At 39.5% G+C, this 12828-nt stretch overlaps 1 protein-coding gene across 1 annotated transcript in view; it reads right to left on the reverse strand.

Moving 5' to 3' along the window:
- Window positions 1-12828, reverse strand: part of PDE3B (phosphodiesterase 3B) — a 153099-nt gene that overhangs the window by 21587 nt on the left and 118684 nt on the right. The window contains exons 8-12 of the mRNA XM_023754508.1: window positions 11338-11489; window positions 10435-10572; window positions 9467-9578; window positions 7907-8020; window positions 2928-3127 (exon numbers count right to left, since the gene is read on the reverse strand). Of these exons, the coding sequence (XP_023610276.1) occupies window positions 2928-3127; window positions 7907-8020; window positions 9467-9578; window positions 10435-10572; window positions 11338-11489 (716 nt within the window). The remainder of the gene's footprint in view (window positions 1-2927; window positions 3128-7906; window positions 8021-9466; window positions 9579-10434; window positions 10573-11337; window positions 11490-12828) is intronic.

Here is a 12828-nt window from a genome sequence, read left to right on the forward strand (position 1 = left end):
CCCCTGAAGTCTATATAATAAAAGCCTAAGCGACCTCTACGGCAGAACAACTGGTCGCTATGATGCACACTGGCCACCAGGGGTCAGTGCGCTTCCACAGGGGGAGCGCTGCTCAGCCAGAAGCTAGGCTCACGGCTGGCAAGTGCAGTGGGGGTGGCGGGAGCCTCTCCGCCTCCACAGTAGCACTAAGGAGCAGTGAGCCAAACGTTAAGGAGCAGTGACTAGGCAGGTGATAAGGAGTGAGAGGTCCCGGAGTGTGACTGGGCGCTGGCTGAGCTGAGGGACACCCCACACCCCCATCTTCCAGTGCACGAATTTTGTGCACCGGGCCTCTAGTTAGGAAATAAAAGAGACAAAAATCCCTGCTCTTATGGAATCTTCTATTCCACTGAGGGAACACATATCATAAATGAGCAGAATACAGAATATCTAAACGATCATTGCTATGGAAAAAATAAAGCAGGGAAGGAGCATAATGAGTGCCAGGAAGGAGTTTCTGAAATTTTAGATGGAAGGACATGACAAAATGAGCTCCATGGATAGGTGGGGAAAGAGCACCCTGGGCAGGGAGGACAGAACAGGAATAGGCTCTCGGGGAGGGTGCCTAGGTACAGGGGAAAACAGCAAGGAGGCCAGTGAGGCTAGCCCTGAGGGAGTACGAAAAAGGCAGACTTCATGGGGTTTAAATCAAGTAGTGCCTTCTGCGCTATCCTAGTGACTTACTAGGAATGTGGTGAATGTCATTGAAGGGTTTGGAACAGAAAGTGATGTAACTCGACGTAAACAGTCACTTTGGCTGCTGTGTGTGGAGACCAGACTGAGGGGGAGCAGGAAGTAAGCAAGGCTGTACCTTTTCGGTAGCTGAACTCTCTAATCTATTTCCGTTGCATTCCAGAGCTTCCCACTGCTTCATCTATTGGCAATTCTTTTTTAAAAAAATATATTTTATTGATTTTTTACAGAGAGGAAGGGAGAGGGATAGAGAGTTAGAAACATCCATAAGAGAGAAACATCCATCAGCTGCCTCCTGCACACCCCCTACTGGGGATGTGCCCGCAACCAAGGTACATGCCCTTGACCGGAATTGAACCTGGGACTCTTCAGTCCACAGGCCGACGCTCTAGCCACTGAGCCAAACTGGTCAGGGCTATTGGCAATTCTTAACAATGACAAGTTAGGAACTAGAACAAGTTTTGAGTATAAACTTTATAAATTATAACAGTTTTTAAAAAAAATTCTCCGCAAGTGAGAGAGGTAACTCTAGAATCCATTCATTTTTAATATCCTGAAGGAAAAGTAATAAACAACTCTGACTCACCTACACTCAAAGCTAATAAAAGCAGAGAGTGGAAAAGAACAGTGAGTCATTTCTTTCTACGTGATTATGTAGTTCAGGAGGCTCTCAAATACATAAAATGCAAGAAAACTTTCCGTATGTTATCTCCTTTTACTCTTAACCATATCAGGTACATATTTTGAGGGTCAGAAAGATAAGGCTGATTTGCCTAAGGTCACAGAGCTAATAAATAATAACCAGAAATCAAACACATGCTAGTAGATCCCAAGACCAGCATTTTTTTCCATTGTGCCACTACTGCCCAAGTTTGACTCACCAGAAGATTTGCAAAAATTATGAAGTATTGGGCTAGAGAGAATGGGCATTGATTTTTGAAGAATGGTACTGCAAATGAGGAAATATGTGCTCCTTAGTGGGCAATTTCTTTGAAAGAGAACAAATATTAGGTTGAAATTTATTTTTTAATTAGTTACCTATGGAAATCATGAGCTTTTAATAGATAAAGTCTCAATGGGGAAAATGAATCACACATCACTTTTAACATTCTCCCCCCACTCATCTCCGAATCCTACTCTTATTGTGGCTAAAGAATCTATCCCCTCTATTTTACAGTGAGAATGTGTGAAAGGGATAAAAGTGAGAAAAGGAACACAGAGAATGGCTACAGAAGATGAAAGAATCAGAACTGAAGTTTAAATACAGAATGACAAAGTGTAAAAGATGAATTCACTCTCCGTAAGGCTCGCATTTAGACAGAGAATATAAAGGAATCAGCTGCCCAAACAAACATGCATACTAAATTCTACTTAAAACCAAGTACTTGGTTCCAAGTCCCAATGCTTAAAACTATTACAATTAGAGTATCCATTTGTTGGGAATTCCTATCTCCTATGCAAATTTTGACTGTACAGGAATTGTGCACCTTCTCAGCTGTACTGGATACAAAAATGAGGTGGTACCAGAAGAATTTTTACACATATTAATATATTCAGAGTTAAGAGATTTAGAGTCTGAGTATTAAGGCATGTTTTAGAGCAGTGGTTCTCAACCTTGGCTGCACATTAGAATCACCTGGGAATCTTTTTAAAATCCTGATTTCTGGGCCTCATCCTCTGGAAATTCTGTTTCTTTGTTATTGGGTGGGGCCACAACATTAGTAACAAAGAAACAGAATTTCCGGAGGATGAGGCCCAGAAATCAGGATTTTAAAAAGATTCCCAGGTGATTCTAATGTGCAGCCAAGGTTGAGAACCACTGTTTTAGAGGAAAAGAAGACAACAACAAAAATAACAGTTGCTCATCATTATAGCTTCTAGCCATACAGAGGACCTTGCCAGAAGGAAGAGTGAGTCTTACATTTTGATCAAAGGCAAAAATATTGAAAACAAGAACTGCAGAATTTCATAAAACAATGAGTCACTCTTTCATAAACATTTTCTTTTCTAATTGAAGGAGACTTTCCCCCCTAATTCTTTAGTACACGTCATGTCAGTGTCATGTGTTAACATCCAATTACATGTCGAGGTAATGGCCATATGATTAAACTGGAGAATGATATACAAAAGAATGCACAAAATGATTGTAAAATTCCGGAATCACTCTTTAAACTTTCCGAAAAAGTATTTCCTACCTGAGGGGCATTTGTAGCCACTAGAAATGCATTTGTCCGCCCTGGGTGGTCATAATCATGCATGGCAGCTGCCACATACAAAGCCATCAATTCCAAGGCAGGAATGTTTGAAGACAGGCAGCCATAGCTCTCATCTGGGATTGAGCAGCTCCTCGAAGAAATGTAAGCAATCCGCCCAGGGTTAATTCTATCATCAGACTCTGAGGAACAAGCAGAAGCAGCATTAGACATATAACCTCCTCACAATGAGGCTAAGGAGGGGAATCCCCATAGGCAATATGATTATCTTATGTCTACTTACTATGAATTAATTTCTATTTATAAACAAGGACTTAAAACAGTAACAAGCCATCCTAACAAGTGTTAGGGGATCTCACTGTGGTTTTGATTTTCATTTCCCTAACTAGAGGCCCAGTGCATGAAATTCATGCACAGGTGGTGTCCCTAGGCCTGGCTGGCGATCAGGGCCAATTGGGGCCAGACCAATCAGGGTGGGGCTGGAGAAGAGGCAATGGTCACTGGGCCAGGCACAGAAAGAATGGACACCGGACACCTTGCCACTACACAGTTCCCCGCCTCCCCCCCTCCTCCTTCCCTCACCACCGCACCACCACCACGGTGGACAGGCTGATTGGGGCCTGCCAGCCAGGGGGAGGGACAGGCCCGGGAGGTTGGCCGCCAGCCCCGAGGAGAGAGTTGGCCCTCGGCCCCCCAGGGATAGGGCCACGTCTGCCGCCACCCACCCCCGGTTCCTGTCCCAGCCAGGGGACCGGCCCTGATCAGGTGATTGGGACCTGCTGGCTGGGGGGAGGTAACACAGGAGGTTGGCCAGGGCAGCTCCTGTGTTGAGCATCTGCCCCCTGGTGGTCAGTGTGCATCATAGCAACCAGTCGTTCTGGTAGCTCCAGTCGCTTAGGCTTTTATTTATATAGATAATTAATGATGTCAAGTATCTTTTTGTGTACCTGATGCCATGTAGATGTCGTCTTTAGAAGAATGTCCATTTTTTAATCAGATTGTTTAACATTCAGGGCACTGGGCAGCGCCGCGGGCCTTTGCGATGCTCTGTTTTAATTAAACAGTGGGATTCCCCTGGCCGGCACCAGTTCTAAGTCGGCTGCTAGGCGCTGCGCAGAACCGCGGCCCCAGGGCGGTTCTGGCGGCGGGGGGAGGGGACGACGACCTTTGCAAGCTGGGAGTCGGGAGGGGGACCCCCAACGCGACCCCGGGCTACTGGCGCCCGCAGAGCTCCCCAGGGGTGGCCGTGACACCCACCGCAGCTGGGGCGATCCAAGGGAAGGGCCTGGCTCGTGTAGAGAGTCACTGCCACAGGCCCCCAGGTGTCCGGGCCCCCATGGGCCCGCGGGGGACCTCCCCGCCCCACTGCAGCCAAGGTCTCGCCCCGTCCTGCCCCTGAGCTGCGCAGGCGGGGTCAGGGCGGTGCGTAGGGCCGTGGGGACGGGTCTGGCACCCAGCCCCACTTCGTGCCCCAGCCCAACCCACCCAACTCTTAAGAGCCAATCCTTATCCCAAAGTTATGGATCCGGTTGGCCAACTTCCCTTACCTACATTTGTTCCAACATGCCAGAGGCTGTTCACCTGGAGACCTGCTGCTGACATGGGCACGCCCCCCCTCCCCCCCCCATTTACACCCTCTCCCTGGATTTTCAAGGGCCAGCAAAAGCTCACCAGCCTCCCCGGAACCTCGAAGCTTTCCAAGGCACCGGCCCCTCTCTTGGGGCGAACCCATTCCAGGGCACCCTGCCCTTCACAAAGAGAAGAGAATTCTTCCCGGGGCTGCTCCGGGGGATGGGTTGCGTTACTGCACTGGACACCTTGCGACGCCCGTCTCTGCCACTCCAGATTCGGGGTTCTGAACCCAACTCCCTTTTGATCTGCTGAGGGCACCGGAGGCCCTCGCCGGTCCCTTCCGAACAATGCTCGCCCATCTCTCAGGACCGACTGACCCATATTCAACTGCTGTTCACATGGAACCCTTCTCCACTTCGGCCTTCAAAGTTCTCGTTTGAATATTTGCTACCACCACCAAGATCTGAACCTGCGGCAGCTCCACCCGGCTGCGCAAGGCTCGCCCCAGCGGCCCTCCTACTTATCTTGGCGTAGTGTGCGTGGGTGGGTGGACATCGGGAGTGGGGCGGGGGCAAACCACCACCCCCCATCCCGGCTCCTGTCCCCCTTTTCTCCCAATGACTTGTCTTCTACAGATACTTGATTCCATAACACTGTGCCAGTACGAACTGTGAAGGAAGTGAGGTTCATGGAATAAATACTTAAATCACCATTAACAGGCTAGTGGTAGAAAAATGCTGTTAGGTACACTGCCATGAGGACTCAGAAAAACTGAGCAACATATTGGAAATTAGGAGATCATTGCTATATTGTTATACAGAAAGCTCGTCCAAATAATGTGCTGCAGTTAATAGAGAACACAAAACCTGTTAAGATGAACTTAGTTAGCCACGGAGATTTCCAAGCAAAGTGTTGAAAATATAGCCTAGTTTCTTACTCTTTATAGTAAAATGTGAGAGGAAAGAGAGAACTGTTTAATCAAAAAGAATCAGGACTTGATAATTTGGGAAATTCTCAACCTGTCCAGATTGTAAAAGAGACTAACAGTAGATTAACTATCAAGGTAGTGTACTCTAAACAGAAAGCCAAGGTTGTAGCTGGCCCACTTTTTGCTAATCCCTTGGAAGAAGGAAACGTAGGGTCTGAGGGTCTTGAGTATATGCTAAGCTGCTGTCTTTGAAGAAGGGGGCCATGACCATGGGATGCAGGCGACTTCTAGAAGATGGAGGAAGCAAGGAAAGGAATTCTCCATTAGAGACTCTAGAAGACAATAATCACGCTGACACCTTGATTTTAGCCCATTTGGACTTACTTTGGACTTCTGACTTTCAGAACTGTAAGATAATAAATTTGTATTGTTTTCAGCCACTAAGTAAGTCTGTAGTAAGTTGTTACAGCAGAATGGGAAACTTAACACAGATTTTGGTACTGGAAATGAAGTCCTGCTGTAGCAATTCCCTAAGAATTGGAATTGAGCAATGGGCAAAGACTGGAATTTTAAAGAACATGATAGACATCAATAAGAAATATTAACATTTTCAATAAGTTAACAGAACACCAAGCAGGATGAATGCAAAGAAAATCATCTGAGTACATCATAGTCTAAGTGAAAAGGAACATATTAGTTTTAAGGAGAAATAAGACTTTAGGCCAATTTGTCAACAGAAACTACTCAAGTCAGAAGATGGAGTCTTCAAATTCTTCTAAGACAAAATAAATACGTCTACAAAAAAAGCTAAAGAAAGTGATCTCTCATGGAAGCACAGAACCACTGGAAGGAACAAAGAGCACTAGAAAAAGAGTAAAATATAAATGGCAGACAAATATGAACATAGGCAATTCCATCAAACAAATAATGGTGGTACTTTAGACTCAAGTACCAAAGAACGTAAAGCAGTGGCTGTCTATCACATTTACACTGATTAGTCTGGTAATATTTCTCAGGCATTTGTTACTGAGCAAATTATGTCTGTGTGTGCATATGTCTGTCTCTATATTATTGAAGTATTTCTCCCCTTTTCCTCCCCTCGTATTTTATTTTATTTTTTTATTGATTTTAGAGGGAAAGGGAGAGAGAGAGAGAAATATCACTGAGAAACATCGATTGGTTACATCCTGCATGTCCCCTGCATGCCCCCTACTGGGAGTCAAGATAAAAACCCAGCATGTGCCCTGACTAGGAATTGAACCTGTGAATTGAACTCTTGGTTCATGGGTCAATACTCAACCACTAGGTCACAAGGGCCCAGCTCTCTACTCTTTTTCTTTCTTTTTTTTTTTTTTTTAGAGATCCAAAACATATCTCCACTCTTTTACAAGCTAGAATAAGAGAACCATGAATGTTATGATTCATTATATTTGCATTAATAATTATACTATGATGGGGAACAGAACTAACTTCTTTGGGAGCAAAATTAGAAAAAGTTTTGTAATTCATCATTTAAACACATATGTGAGGCTTTCAAATAATGGGAATATTATAAATTTTTATTTACATGATACATCTAAACAAAAAACCAAGAATTAAAAGAAAGCAAAGAAATGATTATCATCCTATATAAGCCTAATATGCTAAGTGTTCTGTTCATTTGACCAGTCACTATGACGTACACTGACCACCAGGAGGCAGACACTCTGACCAGTATGTTAGCTTGCTGCCGGGGTTGGCCGATTGCGATTGGGCAAGATGGGCCAGACACGCCCTGGAGCCCTTCTGCAGTCTGATCGTGCACCTGGGGGGGGGGCGGGGTGTCCCTCAGCCTGGCCTGTGCCCTCTCGCAATCCGGGACCCTTCAGGGGATGTCAGAGAGCTGGTTTTGGCCTGATCCCTGCCGGCCAGGTCGAGGGACCCCACTGGTGCACGAATCTGTTAACAGGGCCTCTAGTAATATAATATTCAGGATAGTGGTTACCTCAATGGCCTATCAGCAGAATGGGACGTAGAAGAGACTTGATAGACCCAGCAGTACTGGATCTTAACCTAGCCCTCAAGATGGGTGGTAGGTTTCCTAATTTGCATGTCATTATTATACTTTTTAATATATTTTATTGATTTTTTACAGAGAGGAAGGGAGAGAGATAGAGAGTTAGAAACATCGATGAGAGAGAAACATCGATCAGCTGCCTCCTGCACATCTCCTACCGGGGATGTGCCCGCAACCCAGGTACATGCCCTTGACCGGAATTGAACCTGGGACCTTTCAGTCCGCAGGCCGACGCTCTATCCACTGAGCCAAACCGGTTTCGGCTGCATGTCATTATTATACATAAAAATTGACATGGCCCTTTGTATCAAAGGTTACTTAATGAAAATTTTGGAAGGTAATAAAATGAGGTAGCTTAATTAATTAATTTTATTAATTAAAAGGAAGATCTGTAGAAGGAAGTACCTGTTGCATTTCCTGTTCCATGATCACTGTGGATCTGCTGTAAGCCAGGAACTGGCCTTGTTGTCAGATACCAAACTGCATGTAGGACATCTGTGGCGTGTATACGATTGTGATCTAAAGTCACCAAAATGATTTTTAAAATGATTATTCTGTTACATTTACCATAAGACATTTTAAAAAGTATAATACTTTTTAGTTATTCCCATATATAAATATATGGCTTAAAATGATTTCCCACAATTATATTTCTGTTTCATCTTATTTTTTAAAACCTCTTGATGTGTTAAAAAGTTATTTTAAAAACTCACATTATGAAAACATAATTAAGGGGTCATAGAAAAGGAAGGGTAACCAGGGCTAATTTAAAGGCATAGAAAAATATATTTAAGGTTGTAGCTTTTAAAAAGATTTTGTAAACAGTGTTTGGATTATGGAGACCTATTTTTGCACAGGGGTGCATAGAACAGTTAAAATTCTGGATACCTGAACATCCCTTGATCCACCCATAAAAAAGAATGATACTTATTTATCAGCTCTTCTATAAGGATTAAATGTTAAATGGTATATGAACACATTCAAAACAGTGTCTGACACATAGCACATGGTCAAGAAAACATTTGTTTACTGAAATACCACTGTGTGAGGTCCACAGGTTAAAACCCAGCTTTGCTATTTATAATTTTATAATCTTGGGAAAGATCCTTCTGAGTTTTTAACTTCTCACCTGTGAACAGCAGATAATACAATCTTTCCCAGGAAGATTAAATAAGATAACCTTTGTTAATCTAATGATTATAGTCATAGCTGACATTCAATAAAAAATCAACACTTCAACCAATATTTAATGCGTACTTATGTAGAATTGGCAGCTTATACAATACTAACTGTTAGGGCTTCAGAGCATGATTCGATACACTAGGAGCTTATCATAAATATAATCATTTGTTATTGACCATTTACTATGTTCCATGAATTCTGATGTGTGCTTTATTTACATAGATTATCTTCACTACCTATGGAGTAAGTACTGTTATTCCCATTTACAAACTTGGAAACAAGTTTAGAAAAGTTAGATCCAGAAACTTATTTTTTTTTGTAATACGTAATAGGTTTGTTTCTTTTTCAAAAATACATTTTTTATTGTTGATATCACAGAGGTCTCCCATTTCCCTTCCCTTTCACCCCCTTCTCCCAGGCCATACCCACCCCTCCAGGTCTTCACCTACCCTATTGCCTGTGTCCATATTAGGCACTCAAATATTAACAAAGATGCATATCATGTAATAAGTGAAAGCAGATTATAAATAGGTATTGGTATTATGATTTACTTTATAAAAATAAACATACAAGAAAAAAGTCTTAAAGAATATATATCAAAATGTTAACAGTAGTCAGTTAACTTTAAATAGTAGGATACAGATTTTCTTTTTAAATTTCTATTTAAAACTTTCCCAAACATGTAATTTAAAAGTGTTTAGTGACTATCTGAAGGGAAAAATAATAAAGGGTTTAAAAACTACTATTATTTGAACTTAAATAATAAGACATGTTAATACTTACAAGGAATGTCTCGATAGCCATTTTCTAATGCACGAAAATAGTTCATGAATTGTAGAGTGGGAATGTTAAATATTTCCAATAAACCAGTGTCTTGAAATAAGGTATACATAACCTAAATGTCAATTAAAATAAAGTTCACTTTAAAGTCAGAATTTCTATTTGTGGTTGAGTATATGTTTTTGTGATCTGCATTTAGGAATATTAACCATGTATATATCTTTAAGTTATTAATTTTTAAAAAACTCCCCTACAATGAGATCTTTTGAAAACATGAAAAAGGAAGACATTACCTGAAAGCCCATGAAAACCAAAGAAAGATTACCATGTCATGTTCTAGTTTAAAAAAGTTCCCATTATTTATAATTTATTAAAGGGCATATGAATTCTATTCTAGTCCTAGGTGTTAAAAGAAGTAATGTTTTTGTCTCTAAAGACTTCAAAGAGATGAACTTATATACCTTCCACATAATTTATTCTGTTCTTATGTCTCATAAATAAGACATTTTGGAGTTAATGAGGGTGATATTTTGAGAAGGTTAATCTGATACTGTTGTGTGAACCCATCAGGGACAACCTCTAGTCTGGGTAGTAAATGGACATATTTTTCCATGGTTGTAACAAGAAATGAACTATTTGGTCTTGAGTAAAAGATAAGGGAGGGCAGGTGAAAAAAACAAAGCTATTTTCATTGGTTAGCACTTGATCATCTTTTTCCTTTTTCAACCTCCAGATTCAATATAAAGTAAAACTTTATTACTTTAGTTAAAATTAAATCCCATTATTATAAATAAATTACTTTTCATTTATATGCTTTCAAATTTTCTACTGAAAACTTCATTTGTGAAAATAATAATTCAATAAAAAATGTTGAATTTCTGCATAGACCAACATTATACATTTTTAGATTCTGTGTTTTATAAAGATTCAAAAAATTTATAATAAAAAAGTAGTGGGGATTTGAAACAAACCTGACTGAGGATTCTTCCTGAATTCTCTCCCATTTTTTCTACAAGTTCAAAAATTTGAAAATTCCAGTTGTTCATCTTTTCTATTAATGAATCATAATCTTCTATTAAAATCGGGTCCAGCGATGCTTCCTGTTCAGTCTGTACATACGGGGGGCAGGGAGAGATCCAAACCAATATATCTTTTATAAATATTGTTAAATCCATATCTAAATGCGAATACTTAAAATTGAGCATTAAAAAGTGGTCAGTTCTGTTTTCTACAACCGTTTCTTTCAAATACAATCTGTACTTCCTATTTCCTCTCTCTGTACAATGCTATTTTCACATAAATATAAACGTGTCCTTTATATATCAGAAAATTTTTTACTCTTTACTTTTATAAATAAATAAAAATATTCCTGGAACACTATACAAATCTCAATTCCATTTTCATTTTAGAATTTAGAGGTATCAAGAATAATAGAAACTTGTATCCTTATAGTGGCATTTATTAACTTCCCAAGAAAAATGGATGAGTTTTTACCTAAAAAGCTTAAATTATGAACTTTGAGAAAAAAAAAGTGTTATTTTAAATAAGTAGATTATTTCATTGTTTTTAATGACTATACACATTTCTCAGATCTTAACATATATTACTTTCCATGTGGATATTTTTTCATTATATACCTACTATAAAACTAAATAAAATGAGTTCATTGTAAAATAAATGCACTCGGTTGTTCTCGGATAATGAGTTTAGAAGTAGTTACTTTTTTACCCAAGATTTTCTTTAATGTGATAGAGTGACTCTCAGTAAAAAATTTCAAAGTATCATAATATTAAAAACATTGTTCTGAACAAAAATAACAAAACTAAACTATGCACTAATATTTCACCTTAACATAATTATATTATAAGTTTTACATTTGGTTGCTGTTCATTCTGTGCCTCTTCTGTTAGGTGAGTGTCACCTTCCAAAATTAATTTTCTGCAGTCTCTGTCTTCTGTTTCCATTTCCTGTTGAGCTTCTGTAAGGTTGAGTGATTCTTTTGAGAAATTGGTGTTGTCTTCATCACCTTTCAAAAAAAGTCATGTATAAAAATAAAACTTCCCCTACATGGATAGTTTCATAAGAAAATTATTTGAAAAAATATCTAGATAAAGTGAACCATTATGGTGTTAAATCTAAATAAATGACATTAAAACATTAATTACCATTAATCCTTTCTTGCTGGACTATTTGGCCCACGCATCTTGTGCTCGGGCAATACAAACACTTCACCTGATATATCTACTCATGGATGAAAGGGACGAGTGGATATTCTTTATAAAAGTGAGAACAAAAAGAAGTCCCCAAATCATTTTTTACAAATTTGATGTAAACAATTTCTAACATCTGAAATGGTTTGTATTTTGAACCTGAAAATAAGATTAAAGCACATCTAAAAACCAAAGCACATATTAAATGTAAACTGTAATTAAAATTAAGAGAAAAGAAAAGAAAATATGCCATTGAAGGAAGTTATAAAAGAATATAACATCTAGGTAAAAAAAAATTAAAACATAGTATCGTAAGTGTGAATTATTTCTCTACCAATGTGATTAAAATCACATTTTCTCAAATCACATGGAAAACAGAAGCAGCACTGTTAGCTAAATAGTATTCATCCACATGTATAAAAGTATTCCTATTTCTTCTATTTGTAATATCCTGAACAAAAAACTTTTCCAAAACTAATCAACGGTAGAATACATAAACTAGTGTACTCAATTGAACATTACAGAGCAAAGAGAAAGAACTACAATCACATGCAACAATATGTATGTTTCTTAAAAATATAATGTTGAGCCCTGGCAGGTGTTGCTCAATGGTAGAGTGTTGGCCGATGCCCTGAAAAGTCTCGGGTTCAATTCCTGGTCAAGGTATCTGGGTTGCAGGTTCGATCCCCTGCCCCGGTTGGGGCACATGTGGGAGGAAACCAATCGCCGTTATTACTATTTTAAGTGTTTTTATCATGAAGTAGTGTTGTTTGATTTTGTCATGCTTTTTATGCATCTATTAAGATTATCATGTGTTTTTTCTCTCTTTTTAAAAAATGTGGTATATTATACTGATTGATTTCAAATATTAAACTGCCCCTGCATTTCTGGGATAAACATATCTTCATCATGATGTGACTGCTTTATATATTGTTGGACTCAGTTTGCTAGTATTATGTTAAGGATTTTTGTGTCTATACATATAAGACATACTGGTCTGTAGTTTTCTTGTGATGCCTTTGGTTATGGTATCAGGGTAATACTGGTCTTACAGAATGAGTGGGAAGTTTGCTCTTCTATTTTTTGGAAGAGGTGTTGTTTTTTTTTAAAGAATTGGTCTTTGTTGTTGTTTTTTTTAACAGCACTTTACAGTGT

Source organism: Myotis lucifugus, unplaced genomic scaffold (genome assembly GCF_000147115.1).
Source record: "Myotis lucifugus unplaced genomic scaffold, Myoluc2.0 scaffold_61, whole genome shotgun sequence".
Lineage (NCBI taxonomy): Eukaryota > Metazoa > Chordata > Mammalia > Chiroptera > Vespertilionidae > Myotis > Myotis lucifugus.